This window comes from Gordionus sp. m RMFG-2023, chromosome 1, assembly GCF_954871325.1.
Source record: "Gordionus sp. m RMFG-2023 chromosome 1, tfGorSpeb1-WG-v2, whole genome shotgun sequence".
In the NCBI taxonomy this organism is placed as follows: domain Eukaryota; kingdom Metazoa; phylum Nematomorpha; class Gordioida; order Chordodea; family Parachordodidae; genus Gordionus; species Gordionus sp. m RMFG-2023.
In genome coordinates, this window is record NC_088775.1 from 55,458,377 (window position 1) to 55,480,774 (window position 22,398).

General features: G+C 27.2%; 1 protein-coding gene across 3 annotated transcripts in view; it reads right to left on the bottom strand.

Moving 5' to 3' along the window:
• Nucleotides 1–22,398, bottom strand: part of LOC135922552 (serine/threonine-protein kinase TAO3-like) — a 228,180-nt gene that overhangs the window by 157,504 nt on the left and 48,278 nt on the right. For all 3 annotated transcript variants that reach the window (XM_065456943.1, XM_065456944.1, XM_065456945.1), the window contains one exon: nucleotides 13,235–13,410. In XM_065456943.1, coding sequence (XP_065313015.1) covers nucleotides 13,235–13,410 — 176 coding nt within the window. The remainder of the gene's footprint in view (nucleotides 1–13,234; nucleotides 13,411–22,398) is intronic.

The window sequence follows — 22,398 nt, forward strand, 5'->3', positions numbered from 1 at the left end:
CTGAATAAAAAATTATGCCATAATTTAAAAATTTTTCCACATATATTTTATAGTTATTTTTTTATATAATTTAAAAAAGGTGCCACAATGGATGATTATAAAATATGATATAATATCATAAATTGCGCATAGAGAAAAAAATTACAATATCCTGAAATTGACAGTGCTCTAACACACCGCCAACAGAGTTAAACCCTTCTCGGTAGGTAGAATTACAGTGTCAATTTCTATAAAATGCCAAGTAAGCACTGCAATTCTAGACCAACGGTAATTATTTCGCTCAAAATAAAATTTGAAATGCTTATAATTTTTTGTTTTTATTTGCTCCGAATAAAAAAGGCTAAGAATTTTTATTGATGTTTTCAGATTTTTTTTTAAAAAAAGATTTTTTTAGTAAATTTTTATTTTCACATAGTTTATTTCTTGAATTTCTTAAAAAATATATACTAAATCGTTCAGAAATTTTTGGTATCTTATATGTTTTATCTTTTTAAGTGCATTCTTTGATAGATGATGACTAATTAAAGCAAAACCAAATGAAGTATCAATGTTAAACTTATGTATAATCGAGAACGAAATATATCGAGAGGGGGGGGGGGGGTGAATCGACAAGTTAAATGAGAATTGCATAAATAAAAATGAGTTAACCGATTGAATAATGATGAAATTATGAATTATAACCGGAAATTACAAATGCCGGCGATATAAAAATAGATAAGGATTATGCTTAATTACGAATCCAAATGATGCAACGATTATGAACGGTGAATATTATACAAGAAAGGATATTGGACGCTCTTAGAAATCTTTTTAAGAAGAACGACTACAAGTGTCCAAAACGATATTATTAATTTCGAATAATTATATGTTTTTTGACCCTGACGCGATTTGACTTTTTTTTTGGGGAAGGGAGGGGGGGGGGTGTTAATAAAATATACTTTCTATTTCATCTAATTAAATAATGTCCCTGAGATGCTGAGTGTTATATATTAAAATGTTTATTTTATTATAATTGAATTTTTGTAAAATATTTATTTTTATTATTTCTGCATTAACTTGTGAATTTGCATACATAAAAATAATGGGATTTTATGATAACATACAGTAAAAGGAATAAATGATTTGGCTAAATTATTACTAATATATGTTAAGTAATACAAAAATATCTTTATAAATACTACTAGTATGAATTAAATATTAAAAATGGCGCAGTTAATAAAAAGTCTTAAGGATTCAAACCTGTGAAAGATTGGTACGATTTATTTAAAGAATTTAAAAACACACAACCAAGGTTAACATTACAAGAAAAATCACTGTTATTAACAATAAAGTAATTTTAATCAAATTTCTTTCATCCCAGACCTAACATAATCTTTATCAACATAATCAAAAAATGAGGAAAAATTAATAGACTATATACAAAATCTTCGAATTATTTGGAGAATATTTGCATACTGCTTTAAGAGATAAAATCATAATGAACTGAAAAATCTAAAATATTACAAAGATTATTATCCGAGGATAATTTAGATATAAATAAGAATATTCAAGTAACTACTGCGGTAGAAATAGCTATGAAAAACACAAAATTAATACAAAAAGATGAACTACAATTGATAAGTTAGAAGATGAAAATGATTATATAATAATATAATTAAAAAGGTTAAAATGATAATAATAAACAATATCTATAATTCGAGCTACGAAAGACCAAGCCCTGCCATTCTTGCGGCGGAAACCATAGAAGGGAAAATTGTCCTTTCAAGAATGCCACTTGTTATAAATGCAACAAAATTGGGCACATTGCTCGAGTATGTAGAAAAGAAATAATGAATTTTATTGATAATACAACAATTGAATATAATCCAGAATTTTGGGTGGATATCAAAATAAACAACAGCGATATCAGAATGGAATTAGATACTGGAGCTGGGGTAAGCATAATAAACGAAATAGATTGGAAAGATAAATTTAATTGTTCTGAATTAACAAATTTGCATGCTAAAACTTAAAGGCTCAATACCACTACTAAGTCAGACTATGGTAAAAGTACATAAAGGACGAACATTAGAACTACCTCTCATAATTACAAAAGGATATATAAAAAATCTAATTGAAAGAAACTGGATAACTAAATTTCCAAAGATGATTAAAATACCTGAAAGGGCCACGCAAATAAAATTAATATAAAAAATAAATTTCCTCAATTATTTACCAAAGAATTGGCTGTTTGAAAGATTTTAAGGCACAAATATATATGAAAAACGAAAAAATAAAATCACGTCCCGTACCATAGGCAATAAAAGAAAAAATTGAAGAAGATTTAGACAGATTGCCAAAAATAGGAGTAATAGAAAAAATTAATCATTCACTTTATGCATCACCCATAGTAATTGTTCAAAAGAAAGATAAAACATTACTAATTTGCGGGGATTTTAAAAGAACTATAAATCAAAATATTAATATTGATACATACCCAATACCAAGAATCCAAGATTTATTAGCCAGTTTGGGAAAAGGAGAGGAGTTTTCAATATTGAATCTCTCAGATGCCTATTTTCAAATTAAAGTGGGGGAAGATCAAAAATATCCCGCAATCAATATGCATAAAATATTATTTAAATATACAAGACTACATTTTGGTATATCGTCTTCTCTAGCAATATTTCAATGGGCCATCGAGAATTTATTAAAAGGTTTTGAAGGAGTACTTGTTATTTAGATGATATTATAGTAACCGGAAAAATAGAAACATGAAACAATTAAAAATGGTACTACTAGACAAAAATGAAACAAGCTAAAGATAGAAAAATGTAACAAAATGTCGAGTACTTAGGACACAATATATCAAAAAACAGGATTACAACTACAGATTTAAATAATGAGGCAGTAAAAAAAGCACCAGAACCAACAAACTTAAAACAATTACAGTTATTTCTAGGGTCAGCAACATATTATTTAAAATTTATTTCAAATTTTGTAGACAAAGCTAAACCATTATATAAAATAAAAAAAGCAGTAGTTTGGAGATGAACAAATCAATGAAAAGATATGTATAAAAAAATAAAGCAAGAAATAAGTAGTACTCCAATATTACAACAAGGGGGGTTTAGAAACCAGTTGAGCTCTTTTTCTCTACAGTTTCCGAAATACACCGGGGGCAGAAAATGAACAAAGTCCTGCTGAAATACTACTAAAAATTAAACCTAGAGGATTGTTAGACCAAATATTCGAACGGGGGAATAAAAAAAGAAGTTAAAATACTATACTCAAAAATTAGAGATAAAAGTGAGTCGTGCATTTACAATAAAAAAGGAAAATGGGAAAAAGTTATTATTAAGAGCATACTAGAATCACTACAATATGAAGTAAGTATAGAGAGTAAAACGATTATACCGTCATACTGATCAATTAAGGAAAATAACCGATATATTAACCGAAGAATACTAAGTAGAAGAGATAGTAAACGAAAAGGGCATAAGTAAACAATAACGATGAAATGAACATAAATGAGGGGTAGGAAAATGATACAAGTCAAGAAGCTGAAGGAAGTAATTCATAAAAGTGAGAAGCTACAACAAGTCAAGATCGATATCCAAAAAGAATACGGATCAATTAGATTGGGGATAAATGTTATGTATTAAATTGTTTGTTTTATTATTTTTGCGAAATGTTTATTTTTATTATTTTGCCATTATCTTGTGAATTTGCATACACAAAAATATTGGGATTTTATTATAAAATACAATAAAAGAAATGATTTAGCTAAATTACTACTAATATATGTTAATGGTAATACAAAAATATCTGTCTAAAATACTACAAATATGAATGAATACTTGATTGAGTCATTGAGTTGATCTATTATCCCCTAAAAAAACCCTTTACACATAAACCAGTCATTCCCGTATTAATTATACAACCCCTCATTTTCGCATAGCCAGTTGTATTATTTATATTAGTTATTTAAATGTTAAAAAATCATTTAGCCTCTATTCATTTCATTATTATTGTATAATAAAACCAATTTGATTTGTGCTTATACTGCTTTAGCTAAAAATGGTATATTTTTTATTCAGCCTATTAAATTTTTGTTTCTTAATCTTATATACTCATTCCAGACATCAACGATATCTTATATGAGATATCATGAATTTATTTCAAAATTTTTGAAGGTAGACTTCATTTGTTCAAATCAAAATTGAGTTATATAAATTTTTATATTGTTTTTTAATAATTTTTTCCATTTTATATGGGATTTATGTTTCTCATTCTTAAATTTAATTTTTTATAAGAAATTTTAAGTAAATATGGCATTGAGAGATATTTTTAATAAAAATGATTAAATAAATTAAAAAGTGTCCAATAAAATTGAAAGAAAATTAATGCATTCAATAACGTAATCTGATACATTATTGGGTAAAAAAATCCTTTATAAAATAAAAGCCGTGTCACATAAAAATTGTCACATTTTGTGAAATGCAACAAACCACGAGGTGGATCTAACTAGCAACTAAATACGAATCTAAATATTTGACACAACTGACTACCAGTATGCCCTCACAGTTATTATGATGTATTTTTTATATATTTAATTTTCATTCTATAAATAATTTTAATTAAATAATAATTATAATATTATATACTGCTCATAAAATTTAATAATAGTTTTTAAAAATTTCTCATATAAATATCACCATCTGATAATATATATTTTAGTGAATTTTGATTCATCTCTCCCAAAATCCTACCAGAGGCCTCATCGTGGCGGGGGAGTGGCTACGTCTTTTGGCGGCTAATGAAGGTCTAAAAGATTCCCTGTGGTCTGAGTCTAGAATAGGATCACCGTCTCATCGACGGAGTGTAAAAACTACTTAAAGGGGTTGTTGTTAGCAGGAAGATTGTAAAAACCTTGCTACAAAAATTTTCTAATGATCACAAAAGCAGCGGGGAACAGCCCAAAGTACCCCCATGGGTGTTCTCATCCACCTACGACAAAAAGAAGGATGGGAAACCTGGTGGAATTATGATTCGTGAAAATGAACCATATGACGGCCATAAACGATCTGATAATAAGTGAAGAAACCAGTTTACGGGGGATAGAGTAAGAGTTGCGACATGGAATGTTGGGAGCATGAAGGGAAGAGCGGGAGAAGTGGTTGATGAACTGCATAGAATGCATATAGATGTGTGTTGCATATTAGAGACTATATGGAAAGGTAATGGCTCAAGAACGATTGGCAAGGCTAGTGAAAAGTATAAATTATTCTGGCAAAGATGTAATGACGGTAAGGACAAAGTAATCGAAGTGAGGAGGCTAGATAACCAGATAATGGTTATCAAGATGATTTTTGATAGAAAGCTATACAATATTTTCCCGCATATGTTCCTCAGGTTGGAAGAAGTGAAGAGAAAGATATATTTTGGGACAGTCTATAGGGGGCGACATCGAGACTGGCAAATGAAAAGGGGATTATTCTGGCTGGTGATCTGAATGGACATGTGGGAGCGAGTAGAGAGGGTTATAAAGGAGTATATGGAGGATTCAGTTACAGCATGAGAAATTTGGAAGGGGAGAGGATTTTAGAATTTAGTGATGCTAAGGATATGATTATTTGTAATACAAAGTTTAAGAAAGAATCAGGGAAGCTGGTGACTTATAAGTCGGGTAGTCGAATGTTAATCTAATTAATATTCAATCAAATTTCAAATTAAATTTTAATAATATCTATTTTATAATTTATTTTAAGAATATTATATCCATAGTACTTACTTCTTCAGATGAAGATGATTTAATCCCTGGCCCCAATTTGAAACATATTTTACACCAATAAATAAAATTAAGGGCCCAAAGTCTACACTTTGTAAATGTAAATTATGTACTGCGCAAATATTTCAACCTCAATGTCCAGCAGTTCAAACTTAAAAAGCACATGAAGGTAAAAAGATGAATTAATATATTATTTTAAACATTACTTTAATAAAAGAATATTAAATCATGGGTATTATAAAATAACCATTAAAAGAAGTATTCTTTCATAATATTTTGAAAAGCTTAATCATGAAATTAAAATATTAGCAATTAAATTATACTATAATATAGGGCTGGGAACCAACTTTAAAAACCCAAGATTAACAAAATATTGGTATTGGTTCAAAACTTATATTGGGTTTAAACAATATCTTCTTTCTTGTTTTAATATGATATTGGTTTATCTTCAAATTGTTAATAAATTTAAAGAATAAAATAGTGATTTTAAAAAACTTTGTTTAAATAAATATATAAATGGAATAAAACTATGAAGCAATATTGTTGAGAACTGAATCTATATATTTTTCCTGATTCCCTTTTAAATGATAATTCTGAAAAAAATAAGAAATTGAAAAATTATCTTTGGCAATCATAATTTCAATTTTTAATATTTTCCTTGACAATCAGTTTAGTGAGGAATTATCGAGAGCCCAAAAAGGAGAGAATAGATGTAATAGAATCAATAAATCTTAAAGGCAATTGATAATATGATTAATTGTATTCAAATATATTCTTAATTGTGTATGATGATTAATTGATGATTGATTTATAAAAGATATATAAAATGAAGTATAAAAATATAATATATAGCTAAAATATAATAAATTAGTTCACTAATAATAAAATATAACAGAAAGCAGAGTTGGCTTTTCAATCAAACTCCAAAAAATCTGACATCTTTCATTAATCCTATAATTATAGCCTTTTGCACACTGACCCAGGGAAGAGTTTTTAAAAAAAATTGGATTGGATATTGACAATTTATATTAATCTTCGAGCGAATGTAAGATTGTATTAAGCAAGAATCAAAGGTAAAAGTTAGAGGTTCAAAATCACTCATTATGTTTCCGCCAAACATATGAATGAATGATTGCATTTTTGATAGCTTAAAAAAATAAGAGTTAAATTGATTGAAATTATAAGTGTTTTTTATTAAAATTAATTTAATAAGAAAAGGAATTATATGTAATTATGAATTATAAAGGCTAAATCCTAATTACATGCCTGAAAAATATAAATTAATTAAAGTTACTAATTACGAAAAAGAAATAGCAATTATGGAATCAATTATATATATAATTAATTACTGCGCAACATTGCATGTAATCATATCATAGTATATTTTTCTTTATTAGTTAAAAATAAGGTTCCTAAATGGAAATTTATTTTCCTAATCAAAGAATATGAACTCGTTAACGTTATTCATATGTTTGGAGAAAGGAGTGCAGGAAAGAGACAGACACTCCACAAAATGCTTTGATTTGATTATAACACCAAAATGACTGAAGAAATAATTTATCATATCAGTGAAAAAAATTAAAATTGAAAGTAAATATGATATTTTTTAATATCAAATTTACTATATTATTCGACCACATTTCTTGATTTAATAATAGTGTTCATAATCATTACCTTGGAAGTATAAAATAATAAATTATTAACTAGATAGGATATAAAATCGTAGAAAATTTTTTTTTCGATGCAATTAAAGACGCAATATATTTTCCTGTGATATTAGACTGCACACCAGACATAAGAACCAGAAACAATAAATCGTAGTTTATGTAGAACTTAGCAACAACTCCGTTAAAACAAGAACGATTTGTTTGTTTCTAAAAATCATTTCCATTACTTGCCAAACCTTGGTAGAAGCATTTTTATCATTATCTAAAAAATTGATATTAGCCATAAAAAAATTATCGCGGACACGATAATGAATCAAATATGAGAGGTTGTTATAAAGGGGTTCACACTCGATATTACAAATAAATCGGAGTGTTTTTTATGCCATATGATTGCCACAGCTTAAATCTAATACTTACTGATAACATCATCACATCATCATTAGTCGCAAAATCATTTTTTAGCGTTGTCCAAAGCTTTGTTGTTGGACTCAGCGTCAATTTGAATGATCATATGAATAATTTTACGTTAAACCCGTTACCTGAAACGCGATGGAAGTGTAAGATGGAGAGTGTAAAGGTCATTAGAAATCAGGTTGATAAATTTAAGATGCACTAATAATCCGAAAAAAAGGAATAAACCCAAATGCCGCAAAGAAAACATTTCATAGCCTAAATAATTATATTCCCATTTTTGATAACTCTTGTCATCAGGTATATATTAACCAATGTGAATTTACTAATTAAGGTTAGGCAAAGTGAATATTGAATTGGAAAGAGTCATTACACTTTAGAAAGTACCCGATATTTTAGATCGATAAGGAAAACGGCTTTCAGAATTCCCTTGACTCAACGAAAAGCTTGCGCAGGAATCAGAAATGAATTTAGAAGAGCAGTGCTTTCCTTCAATAATATTTTAGTAGATAGAAGTTCAAAAACAATTTTATTACGAAGGAGATGGAACGCCTATACATGATCCTCAAAAAGAATATGAGATTGAATTTTTTAATGCATTACTTTGCAGCAGTTACGTTTCCGGCAGTTAGAGCTCTTTAAAGATTTTGGATTCTATAATATATCAGAATTGATAAATGCGAAAGAGACCTAAAGGAAAAATGTTGTCAATTAAATATTTTATTCACATAGGATAGGTTAGAAAGCGATATTAATTCAGCAAGATCTGCTAATTGAATTAAAAATTTTAGTGGATATAAACAGGCATCCAATAAAAACTCCATTGGAAATTTTAGGCTATAACACTAATAGGTTAAATGAAGCCTTACCAAAAATCCATTATATTAAGGATTACTTAAACTATTCCAACTACAGTGGCATCCGCAAAACGCAGCTTCTCGCTCAAATTAATTAAGTTACCCATGATTCTGTAAGGCACAGAACCGCCAAATGCTCGCATGTCTTATAAAGAAGACAATAAAAAAACACTTTACCTTAAAAATTGGTTTGGCAATATAAACTTTATTAATATGCATTTCACATGTTCCTTATTATCAGATTATTGTTGTTAAAAATTAGAAGTGCGATAAAAATATATTTGGTATGAATTATTATATATTTTCGAATCGAATATAAATAGTAAATTTTATTATTTGCAATAGAATATGAATGATTCAATATTTGACTCGTATTTGTTTTTGAATTGGCCTAATTTAGAGAACAACAAGAATAAGACACAACTTTTGGGAATAGCTCATTGTTCTAAAGTCAATTAAGCTTAATTTTTTAAGAAAAATATATATTATTATTGTGTTATTTATATAATTTTGGTTGCAAATATATATCATAGAATATTTTTTCATTATCAATAATTAAGGGTGGTATAGTTTTTTAGTTTAGCTATTTATTTAATTAAATAATATTTTCATTTAAATTCCTTTGATTAAAATTAGTAAAAAATTTGTATAATAAAAAAAAAAAATTTAAAATGATGGGTTTTATAAATTATTTAAAAGCAAATATCAATTTAACTAATTAATTTTGAAATTTACCTGTAACTAGTTACCTATTGGAGAAAGTGTAATTGTAACAAGTTGCTTTCCAAAAGTATCTTACCAACACTATAAAATATGAAGTATACTTATTTTAATTTTTCAAATAAAGTGAAAATTTCTTAATCGAAAATCGTTATTTAATTAAGAAAAGTAACTTTTGATGTTTAATAACTAGATTTTTCGATAAATAAATATCATTATTAAATGTTTTGTCTATAATCAACTTATACTAGCCTCACTATTTTTATTTGTGATTTCTCATTTGTATGCAATAATAGCTAATTAATAAATATCCTCCTCGGGCTTTCTGCAAGTCATTAGAGAACAAAAGGATGAACACAAGAAAGAAAAAAGTTAGCTTTTTATAGTAATATTTAATAGTATAGAAAAATATTATAGCGATAAGCTCTGAGCATAACAGAAAATGCCTTCTTCGAGAATTTCAATTTGACGTTATATTCTTAACTTTGGTTTTATTTGCACTTTTTAATGCATATCCCACACACATTTTTTAGCTTTCCCCAGATTTTATATTATCATATGGTTTTCAAAAGCGTCGCCATTTCGGCCTCGTGAACTTATAAATAAATATATATAGAAATAGCTTTTAAGCATAACATTCTCGACTTACGCCTGGCTATAAGTCACATCTAACGGGAATGACATATACTTATCCTCGTCCCAACTATATCGTCCTTCATTTTATCTAATCTTTTTTCCCATGAATTCCTCAATCTCCATCGCAGGTGATGACCTACCTTAACCTTCAACACCTGGACAAAAACTGTCCACAATCTCACATCAGACCAGCCCCTTCCCTACATAAAATGACTGTGGTTCTCAACTTGTTGCCCGTTTGATAAGCTCCTTTATGAACGATCACAATGAAGTCAACCCCAACTTAATTATTTCTAGAGCGAAAACTATACTTGCATTAATTTCTCAACTAAATCTAACAATTCACAATTTGCCTTAGCTCACGCCAACTTAAAAAAACAAATACTCTGACCTTTAAAATGCAATTTTCATGACTATAATTACCAACACCTTAGTAATCTTTGGGGACGAGATTATTTAAAAAATTAAAAATCTAGGGGAAAAAATATTCGTAGTCATAAGAGATTTAAATGATGGGTTTATCTATAACAGCGCCAGGAGCGTAAAATCAGATGCCAGCTTAAACACTTTTCAAAAATTTTACTGATTCTAGCTCTCATCGCATATATATTCCAATTTCCATTTATTTAACATATTCACAGTAGAAATAAATATACTACTATAAATTAATATCGAACAAATTTTCTAGTTATATTTATCCACCATTTTAAAATTTTCTACCAAATCATATGAAACCTTTTCACTGCAAAACTAAATTAAAGTATTCAGGAAAATGATATCAATTTGATTGAGACTATGCAAATATCTGATAGCATTATATTGGCATTTAAGGAAATTAGAGCAAATGTAGATAATGAATTTCATAAATGAGATGTCATTGTTGAGCCAAAGCAAAGCTCGAATTTAATATTGCTCGACTTGCAGCAACAAGTCCATCGTTCCAATATAATGTCAGCTAAAGAATATTATAAAATAAATCTTTTTATTTCCTTTTGGGATGCCTTTGTAACTCAATTGATGGATGGTTCTTGATATCAGGCAGCATTTAATCTGCAAATATCGTTACCGCACCCTGCGATCTATTTCAAATCTTGTAGAGAAAAATTAAATATATTGTAGATTTTAATTGTGAATATGTTAAAGTATCCCATGATGTATTACTTTTATCATTTTGAAAATGTTATGTAAAAAAAGATATTAATTTTCTGTAAAGACTAGTGACGCCACTAGTATAAAAGTAAATATGGTTGACAATGTTCCAAAAATGGTATAGATGCTTCGGATGATTTCAAACAAATTTTAAACTATTTCCCTAAATATAAAAATTATTGTATACTTTGGAAACTGCAACCATTTGTATTCTATCAATGAAAAAACATTTTCTTTTTTTTAACAAGAATGAAAACATACCTTATAAGTAGTCTTGTTAAATGGCTCGATTTGAGCCGATTTTTAATAAAGGCAACTCAATAATTTAGCCAGAAAAATATTGCCTACGCCTTGTGATTTCGCTAATAGATGTCCAAATTTGTGCCGTCTATAAGAAAATCCTCAGGCTTGTGTAATATTTTCTGAATAAAATATTAAATTAGTCGTTTAAAACGGCTCAAATCAAGGAAGGTAAGAATGAAATGATGTTTTTTATTGAGCGAAACAATAAGATTACGTAATTTTTCTGCTAGAATGCGAACACTGTGAGGTATTTTGGAGAATGTAGACACAAATGGATTAGATAAAATCTATTGGGGTTGAGGAAGGTCAATAGATGAATTTTGATTTTCATTTAGGTCACAATATTTGACATAATTGGCAAGATCGAATCTTTGAATAAGGCAGGGAAGCAATGTGGTGCTAAAAAGGATTATGGAGATAAACCCCAAATGCTGGGCATCTTGATAATCTGAAACCATGAAGCAATCAGTTTACCTCGTTTGGTGAGAATATTAATTGGGCCAGAGGAGGGGCAAAATAATTAGAGGCCATATATTTTATCTTTAATAATTTATGTTGCCATGCTTATGTATATGGCAATGCATGAAGTGTGTAGATATATATACTTTCAATATTTTTCCATTCTATTTAAGGTTGATTTAGTGTTAAACAAAAATATAGAAATTGTATTTCAAGTTAATATAATTTTCAATTTAATTCTTGACCTTTCCCGTTTCGGCTTGAATTTCAAAAAAGGCCTGTAGGGGTGAAAATTTTAAATATTCAGTAATGAATTTGAAAATTTATAGATGTTAATTTATTTTACTCTATTTATTAGAAATAATGATATGAAATGAAATGAATAATATATCCACCTCCCTAATTTTTTAAAACTTTACTTATTTTTTAAATTATATTTATAATTGATTTTTATTCAGGCAAAAAGTGTAATGGAAATATAATATTAATCTTTTTGGGGTAAAGGCCAGGCTGTATATTTAATAGATGATGTTTCCGCCGGAACGGTGGTCCTATAGGACTCTAAATCATACCCCATTTTGAATCTTGATATAAATCTGAAATGGCTGGAGTAAAAGAAATGTTCCTAAGGTTCATTTAAAACACCTTCAATATTTTATTTTTAAAAAAATGATGGACGAAAATTTTAAAATGTTTTTATTAACAGAATACTATTTTCTAGATAAAAGAAATAATTTTATTAAATTCTCCGATTTAAAAAGGCTATTATATTTATCATTAAACAACCTTGGAATACATTTTTTTAGATATTCATTCATTTAATGATTTTAATTAAAATTTTTGTTGTAACATGAATGTGATGGATATAAATGGTTGTTGTGGGAAGTAAATAAATTATAAGTATTAATTAATTATATAATGGATTTTATAGAATAATCAATCAGTAAGTTATTATAAAATTTATTTTTAGGATGGGTAAAGACTAAATATATACACATAAGCTAAATAATAATAATAATACCTAATCATAATAATATTAACCGTTTAAATATAAAATAGACTAGCTTGAAACCCTATATAAAATTGGTAGTGTATCGACAGATTAGCCATTGAAAAATAAGACGGCTAATTAGTCTTAGCCAACCATTTTTATGGCTATTGCTAATTAATCGTATGGATTCTTATTGGCTAATAAATAAGTTAAAAAAAGCTTAATTCGGTCAAGCTTAGCCTTTATAATATATTTGTAAGAATACACATACCAAGTTTGACGCGCCCGTCTTCTGTGAAGAGAATGTTACCAGCCTTAACATCGCGATGTATCCTGCCCAAATTATGGAGGTAGTCTAGTCCGGATAGAGCACCTATGCATACAGCTCCAATTTCTTGTTCACTTAAAGGTGGAGGGGGGCGGACTTCTGACTCGATTCCAGGAAGTCTAAACATAAATATAAAGCTTATAATAGATAAGTTGAGTGTCGATGGTGTTTAAGAATTAGATATCATAGAATGATGCATCGTTTTATTAAGTCATATTTAATTAAATTTTGGCATATAATTTTGTCTTAGAAAAAAAAAATTATATGCTTTTCCTTTTTTATAATATATTATATTAGTTATATTTAATCAAATAGAGAAACAATTGAAATAATAAAAAAACTAACAAAATATACAAATTTAATAACAATTATTAAAAAAAAATTTATCAGTTGAAGAAGATTTTATTTTCATTTTGAAATAATCGCATAATTTAAAAAATATATATATTTTAAAAAAATTTTAAAACTTATATAATAGAAAAATATTTTTAAAATAAATATATATTAAAAAATATCATATCATGATGTCATTACCGCGAAATGTATTATCACGAATGCATTATCGAGATAATATTGCCGCTAAATTATTAACCCTTCAATACTCTGGCTAGGGTATATGAAACCCCAGGCATGTTAGAAATGATATTACGTAAAAATGGTTAAATATTATGATCTATATTCTTTAGTAGCTTCATCAAATATATCTTAGAATCTATATTCCAAATTTCATATATTTAAGTAGAGTAGTTTTTAAGATATAAGCATTTTGTAACTGATTGGGGTTTGTAAGAACCCACCCGAGTTAAATTTGTAAATTTTTTAAGAAATATTTTTTTAAAATTATAAATATATACTACTATATTATAAAATTTATTAAAACAAAATTTAAATATCTTATATTTTGAATGAGATATATGAAAAAGAAAACGTAAAGATTTTCTCTGGTGGAGTTTATTATTATTTTTCAAATTATTTTTATCATATATAATGATTTTTGCAGATTCTGAAACTAAATATATAATTATTTAAGATGCATCATTTTATTTGAGGTGATTATGACAATATAATTAATAGTGAGGATGAAGATTTTATATATGATAGTGATCATGATACACAATCTGAATTAGATGAGAAAGAAATGTTAGTTGAAGAAAATAAACTTAATATTATTTAGGTTAATATGAAATCATTTATTATAGTATATTTCTCTTTAAAATTAGGTAAAAAAATAAGTTTTAAATGGAAAAAGGATCTTCCTAATCAAAGAATAAGAACTCATCAATAAAATTTAGTTATTCATCTGCCAGGAGTAAAAGAATAAGAGAAGCTGACACTCCAGAAAAATGTTTTGACTTGTTCTTAACACAAAAATGATTGAAGAGATTATTTAATACCAATGAAAAAATTAAAATTATATGTAAAATCTATACTGACCAATATGAAAGTTCTACTAAAGAAGTTGATGTAACACAATTCAAGACATCATTGGGAAACTTTATTTAGCTAGAATTTTTAAATCTAACCATCAAAATAAAAAAAAAAAAATATTTTTTCAAATATGTAAAATAAATTTATGTTTTATGTAATAAATGTTTTACATGTCAAAACATATTTCAATGTTCTATATTTTTTTTCATGTTTGAATGTATTAGTGTAATATTTTTTATGTTGAAGAATAAAGATCCATATTTTGAATTATCATGATTATTTAAATTTTTAATTTAATATTTGAAATTTTAAAAAAGTAAGATTTTTTTAGAAAATTTTGGCACAAATTATAATTATCCTCATCATCTTTAATCTAAGCTTAAGAAATAAAAATAAATAAATATTTTATTAAGTTTAAGGTTAGTTCTATCTTATATCCAAATATTAAATAAAAATAATGAATATAACTGGAGATATATACATTTGAAATTGGGATCCATTAAACCCCACCTGAGTACTAACGTCATTTTTTTCACCGGAGTATTGGGTTAAGAAAAATAATAATAGTAATAGGAATTGAGATTTGCAAAAGTGGGCCCGGCCCGTACCCGGCCCAAACGGGCTTCGGGCCTAATTTTTTTTAAGAAAATTCGGGCCGGGTCGGGCCTTAAAATTTTCTTAAAATATATCTAAATTTATCAATTTTATGTTGTATTTTTTATGTAAAATAAAAATATGTGACTTTATTTATAGAAAGTAGACGCCAAATAATATATATCGTTTATTTTAAGAAATTATAAAAATTAATTTCTATATTTAAATAAATTACGGGCCGGGCCGGGCTTGAAAAATTAGGCCCGATGCAGATCACTAATCGGAATACTACAGATTATAACAAAATTTTAAAAATGCAAGATAATAAGCTATTATAACCATGATTTTTTTATATGCAAAGCTTGTAAACTTTAATTTTTATATAATATTAAAGTTCATATCCTATAATTTATCGATTTTAAAATTATTTTCTATTAAATAAAATCAAGCCAAAAAATATCTGTCTGAAAATATCTAGGGTTGTGTCAGGGAACTCCGGGTATGAGGAAATTCCGAACGAACAGTTCTAATTATTTTAATAGTAGATTTGATAATTTTTGGTGGTGTTTTAAATTTAAAGCACAATATGAGATATGTTTAAATAGTTAATAATTAGAAATTTTATTCTCGAAATTTTTTAATATTTATATAACATCTGAGTAGTATAAGTTTTAAAAAAACCAATATGACAATTCTTACTTTTCTATCGTTCGTCTTCACTGAAATTTTAATTTAACATATTTACGATATATATTTTTCCATTTACGTCAAAAAAAATTTTAAAATAACTTTTATAATTGTCACTCTTCTAGGGTTCATCTTCAATGAACTTTTAATTTAACATTTTTACAAAATATATTTTTACCTATTTTCTTAAAAAATTCAAAAAAGTTTTTTAAAAAAATAACGATTATGATATTTCCATTCTTCTATGGTTGATCTAGACCCGTCCATTAAGAAGATTATCTAGTGAGTCAGCCTCAAAATTAAAAAATGCAATTAACTTACCCGCTCATAATATTACTATCTAAATATTATTTATTATTATCTTTATATGTTTAGGAGTAAACCCATTGATCTAAATTTTGGGTCAGGTGAAAAAAAAGCGGCCATCACCTTGGGTCTTGTTTATAAAAAGACCCAGATTTTGGATCGAAGTCGAAAAAAAGACCCGAACTTTAAATCGGAATAGAAAATAACGACCCAAATTTTGAGTTATTTTTTTGGTCTTTGATCTGAGTCGAAGCCGAAAAAATTATCTCAACCCAAAATCTGGGTCAGCTCTGTTCGAGTCATTAACAACAATAAGCTTAGTCTATTTTTATAGACAATAATTGTCAAAATAATATGTCCTTAAAAAAAGAAACAATTAGGTATAGAGTAATTTGACTGTTGTAAGATTGCCTCAAGTCATGCAAATAGTCTTGTTTTTATTGAATTTAAATGAACTTGTTATTATAAGTTTGATTTTATGAATATGCAAGTATTTCTCATAATAGTATTTTTTTTGAGTATTTAATTTTTTTAAATCGATTTTTTATTATTATAGGCAAATAGTTTTTTTTATGTATAATTAGTAATTTATAAAAAGTAAATCGTCTGGTTTTGGCAAAGTAATATTTAAACTAAGCGTATTTAAATTTTTGTAAAATGATTAAATTATGTTTATATAAAATAAGATTTTTTTTGTTATAATATAATATTTTATGAAATAAAATAAAATAAAATTTAATTATTCTTCGAATATTTTTGAAATTAATCAAGATATCTTTCTTAGATTTGAAATTATTCATTTAATTAACTAATTAGTTTACTTAATTTTTTGATTATTATATAATTTCAGTCAGTTCTTTACCACAACTTTTAAAAACTTCTATTTATGTTTAACAACCCTGTATTGCATGTCCTATGTTAGAATAATTTTTTTTTGGCAAACTAGATTTTTTATTGCTCTTGATACTATTGATAATCTCATATTCTAAATTTCTTAGAAGATGAAGGGTATATGGACTAAAATAAAATACACATTATGCAATTAAGGATATAAATTTCAATTTTTTCCCCTGTACTCTAAACTATAAATATATATAATTTTATTAAATACAACAAATATTAAATGTTTAAACATTTTAATTTTCATGAAAATCTATAAAACAATATTTGTGTGCGTAAAACATAAATACACCGCATTTTTTGCAAGATACTTTTGTTATAAATAAGCATCCTGGCATTTTACATCTACCCTTCTTATCATTATATTTGGGCCAATGAGCCGTGAGGTCTTTCCTAACCTCTTCATTTGGTAAATATTGGGCTGGTCCTTTTTTACATTTTTCCCGATAACCAGTTTGAATTGATTTTCGTTTTGGTATATTGTTTGAAGTGCATTTGCCATATTTGCAAAGGACTTCCGCCACCGAAATTTTGAAATTGTACAAACTTAATCGATCCTTGCATGCTATTGATATACTATTACAATCACGTTTATATAGCAACCATGAATTTATAAGTAACATATCAAATATATGAAATAAAATTTTATGGTACCCTTTTCTTGATTTCGTATGAATTCTATATAAGGAAAGTAAAGAATCTATGACATCTACACCTTCCATTGATTTATTATAAATTTTAACAATATTTGGACATTTTATCATGATTTTATCCTTTTTCCTATCATATCTTTCACAGTCTATTAGAGGATGTGTACCTACAAAAGTGCTTAATAAAGTCAAAGCATTGTCGTGCCACTTCACTGAATTTAGCTCCACTCGGTTTATTATTGCTTTTTTTTAAACAAAAAATCCACGCCCTTTTTTTCAACTCCTTATCTGTTGGGAAGTTTATATTTGGAAGTCGATTACCTCTGACCGTGGCCGCGCAAAATATCCCTCTTTGAGCGAGTACGACTAGCAAATTTGGGGAACAAAACCAGTTATCAAAAAATCATTTATAATAATTTGCTGAATAAATTAAACGGAGCACAGCATTGCCACTTGCTCCAACGTCATATCCTTCTGCTGGTAGTATTTTCCCAGAATATACTTCAAAATTATGCAGAAGGCCATCATCTCCGCATAGTAGAAAGACTTTATAGCCCCATTTTTTGGGCTTTTGAGGGTTATATTGCTTCAACCTGCTCATCCCTTTGTATGGAAAAATTTGCTCATCTACGCAAATGTTTTCGCCTATCGATAAAGATTTTAGTATATTATTGGTTAGAGTTATTAGGGGCCTAATTTTATGAAGTGGGTCATGGCCTTCACTTTTAAGTGGAATAAATTTGTCATTCATTTATATGAATGAATGATTTTATCTGTTCCCAGCGATTGTCATGACATCTCTTGTATTAGTGGCCCAATACAGACGTGCTCTGGGAAGTTTAATAATTGACATATAAAAATTCCTATAAATTTTTCTAATTCATATCTCGATAAATTCAAAGGTTTATTGGAATTGCATTAAATGGCATATAAATTTGATTCGTAAACAATAAAAGGTAATAATTCATTGAGATATATATTAAAATAATCCATTGGTTTTTTAAATTTATCAACCGTTGGAATTTCTCCTTTCCACTTTGGAATAATTAACGGTAAATTTGTTAAGCAATTTTTCCAAACCATTTTTTTCCTAACGATTTCTTTTTCATTATTGATATTTTCTTCTTCTTCCGATTCATCTGTCTCATTGAAATCTAGATATTTAAAGATTATATGAGAACATAAATTTTAAATATACCTAAATATTATTTTGTGTTAATAGAAACTCAAATCAGACGTTTCACTTAAATTTGAATTTTCACTATCGTTAGGTATGTTACCACAATTCATAATTCTAAAAATATAAAACTATTTGCATAATGTGTCTTTAAAACCACGTATTATTAATACAAAATATAATTTCAAAAATAATAAATATATAAAATAATTTCATAAACATTTATTTTTACCTTTTATTTATAATGTTTTGAAATTTGTCAAATATATTATTTATCCTTTTCCGATGTGTAGAAAATTGAGAAGAAAAATTTTATAAAAAAATAGCCATTTTTAAAAATAGGGTTTAATAAAATGCGAAATTAAAAATAAATAATAGATCACGTGGCCCAAATTAACATTCGAATCGAAGATATGGATTGTAGCTTAAAATACGCACCATATAAATTATTTAAAATTTATTTATAAGATTTATTATATAATTTGTGGTATGTGGAATGAGATACACAGTATGCAATACAGGGTTAACATCATTAGTTATTTCGGTTGCACATCATTACAGAGAATGTATTTTACAGAGAAACTTTTATAGAGAAAACAAAAATAGAGAATGCACTTGAAAACAATTATAGAGAATGTTGTTTATAAAGAGAGTTTTATATAGCGAATGATGTTTATAGAGAATGCACTTTTAGAGAAAACAATTATAGAGAATGTCGTAATAGAGAATAATTTTACAGAGAATGATTTTACAGAGAATGATTTTATAGAGAAAGATTTTACAGAGATTTTATAGAGAATGTATTTTATAGAGAATGATTTTATAGAGAATGTATTTTATAGAGAATTATTTTTTAAAGAATGTATTTTATAAAGAATTTTATTTAAAGAATATCATTATTTTATAAAAAAATGTTATATAACATTTTTGTGTAAATTTGTGTAATTATTACTTAAGCACTACATAGTCATAGGGAAAAAAATTACAGTATTTGAAATAATATTAAATATTAGAATTATATATAAGTAAATAATTGGGTAGTTTTTATTGTAAGAAAATTATTTGCTTATCTTTGAACTTTCGATTATTAGAAGAATTAATGGTAGAACAAAATTTTGACATGATTTGTGAGGTTTTGCGCAATTTATTTTTAAAGATAAGAATATAAAATAAAATAGATAGTGTTGTTAAAAGTTACTTTGGCAATGTAACTGCAACTAGTTAAGTTAAGAATTAAATTTGGGAAAATATAACTAGTTACAGTAACAATTATTTTAAGTGGATAGTAGATACAGGAATAGCCGGATCGATTAAATTACTTTAAATCGAATATATTATAATATATTCATATATTAATATAAATTTATTGGCTAAGATTTAAATCAGTTACGTATAATAATAGTTCTTACTTATAATATTATTTTTCCTAAAAATTTTAAATTATAGATGGGGGGACACATGGATAATACATTCCTTAGTTAAATGATATTTGTCAACGTGATCTGCATCGGGCCTAATTTTTCAAGCCCGGCCAGGCTCGAAATTTTTTTTTCTAAAGTTTTGCCCGGCCCAGCCCGAACCTGAAATTTTTTTTAAAAAACTTTGCCCCGAATTAAATATAATTAATTTTTATAATTACTCAAAATAAACGATATATGTTATATGGCGTCTACTTTCTATAAATAAAATCACATATTTTTATTTTACATAAAAAATTCAACATAAAATTGATATTTTAAAAAATTTCTAAGACCCGATCCGGCCAGAATTTTCTTAAAAAATATTAGGCCGGGCCGGGTACGGGCCAGACCTACTTTTGCAGATCTCTAATTTGTCATGAAGTGGTGAACCTTAATCGTATAATACCTCAATGTGATATATCAGAATATTTTTATGACATTAAAAGTGTTCATCAATTGAAAACAATCTATGTAATTCTATATAAACGACATTCTCTATCATTGTTTTCTCTATTCTCTTGTCACTAAAGACCATTTTAGAATGTTTTAAGTAATAATAATTTTTTTTTTTAATTTGATAAAAAAAATTTAAATTATGGCTGAATTTATTTTAAGTAGTCGAAATAATCAGTTACAACTTCTTGATTTTTATCAATTTCAAAAAGAAAAAACATCTAACCAAACATCATGTGCCAGAACTAAGAATGGATATATTCCACAATCAAAAGCATAACCACATGTACCAGACATTGAAGCAAGAAGATAGTTAAATAGAATTAAACAAGAGGCATCTAGTTCCCAATTTCTGGCCAATAATATAATGTCCGATATATCTAGTAATATATCCATAGCGGTCACTGGAAGAATGCCCAATTGTTCCTTAATTAAAAGGACAATTCAAAGGAAAAGACGCCAAGTAGGAAGAGCCTGCCGTTCCTATGTGCCTGATTGACTTGGTCATACCAAATGAATATCAATTATCCAATAATAATGAGCAATTTTTGTTATATGATAGTGGTCATCATGATCACCGATGTATCATATTTTCAACCATAAAAATTTACAATTTTTATCAACATACGATAAATGGTATGCAGATGGCACATTCATGACATGTCCTACTCTCTTCCAGCAAATATACACAATCCACGGGATGAAACATAAAACAATTATCCTCGCTATTCGTGTTCTGATGTCATCACGTCGCCAACATAATTATGTTAATATTTTCAATCAAATAAAAAATTTCTAAATTTTTTTAAATCATAAATTCATCATGATCGACTTTGATATCTGCTTTTAAACAGTCGTTTCCACTGCCTGCAATGCGCGGGTGTTAATGTCACTGGCATATGTACCAGTAGAGGATGTAATTCATGGATTGGAGGAATCATGTGCCTCTAAATTCTATCAAGAAAATAGGGACATTCTCGCCCCCTTGATAGAATACTTTGAAGAGACGTGGATTGGAATAATGATAGCGATGGATAGGAAGTCGCCAATATTTAACATTCCTCTATGGAATTGCTACGAATCGACACTATCTCGTGAACCGATTACCAATAATTCATTAGAGGGCTGGCATCGAAGTTTTTCGTCATATATAAGTTCCCAAAATCCAACGATCTGGAAATTTATAAAGAGTTAGTAATTATATTATAAATTTTAACATTTTCATTTTTAGGTCTCAAAGACGAAGATAGTCTGAATTGATAAAAATTGGAACAATATTCTTTAGGACTATTGGCTCCACTGTCAAAGAAAGAATACCAGGAAAGATCCAAAAGGATTTTTCTAATTGTTGCCATGCTGGATTATTTAAGGGCTTTATCCTATAATATAAATCTTTAATTTAATCATATAATTGTATTTTTTATATTGGTATATTATTTATAATGTTTATTT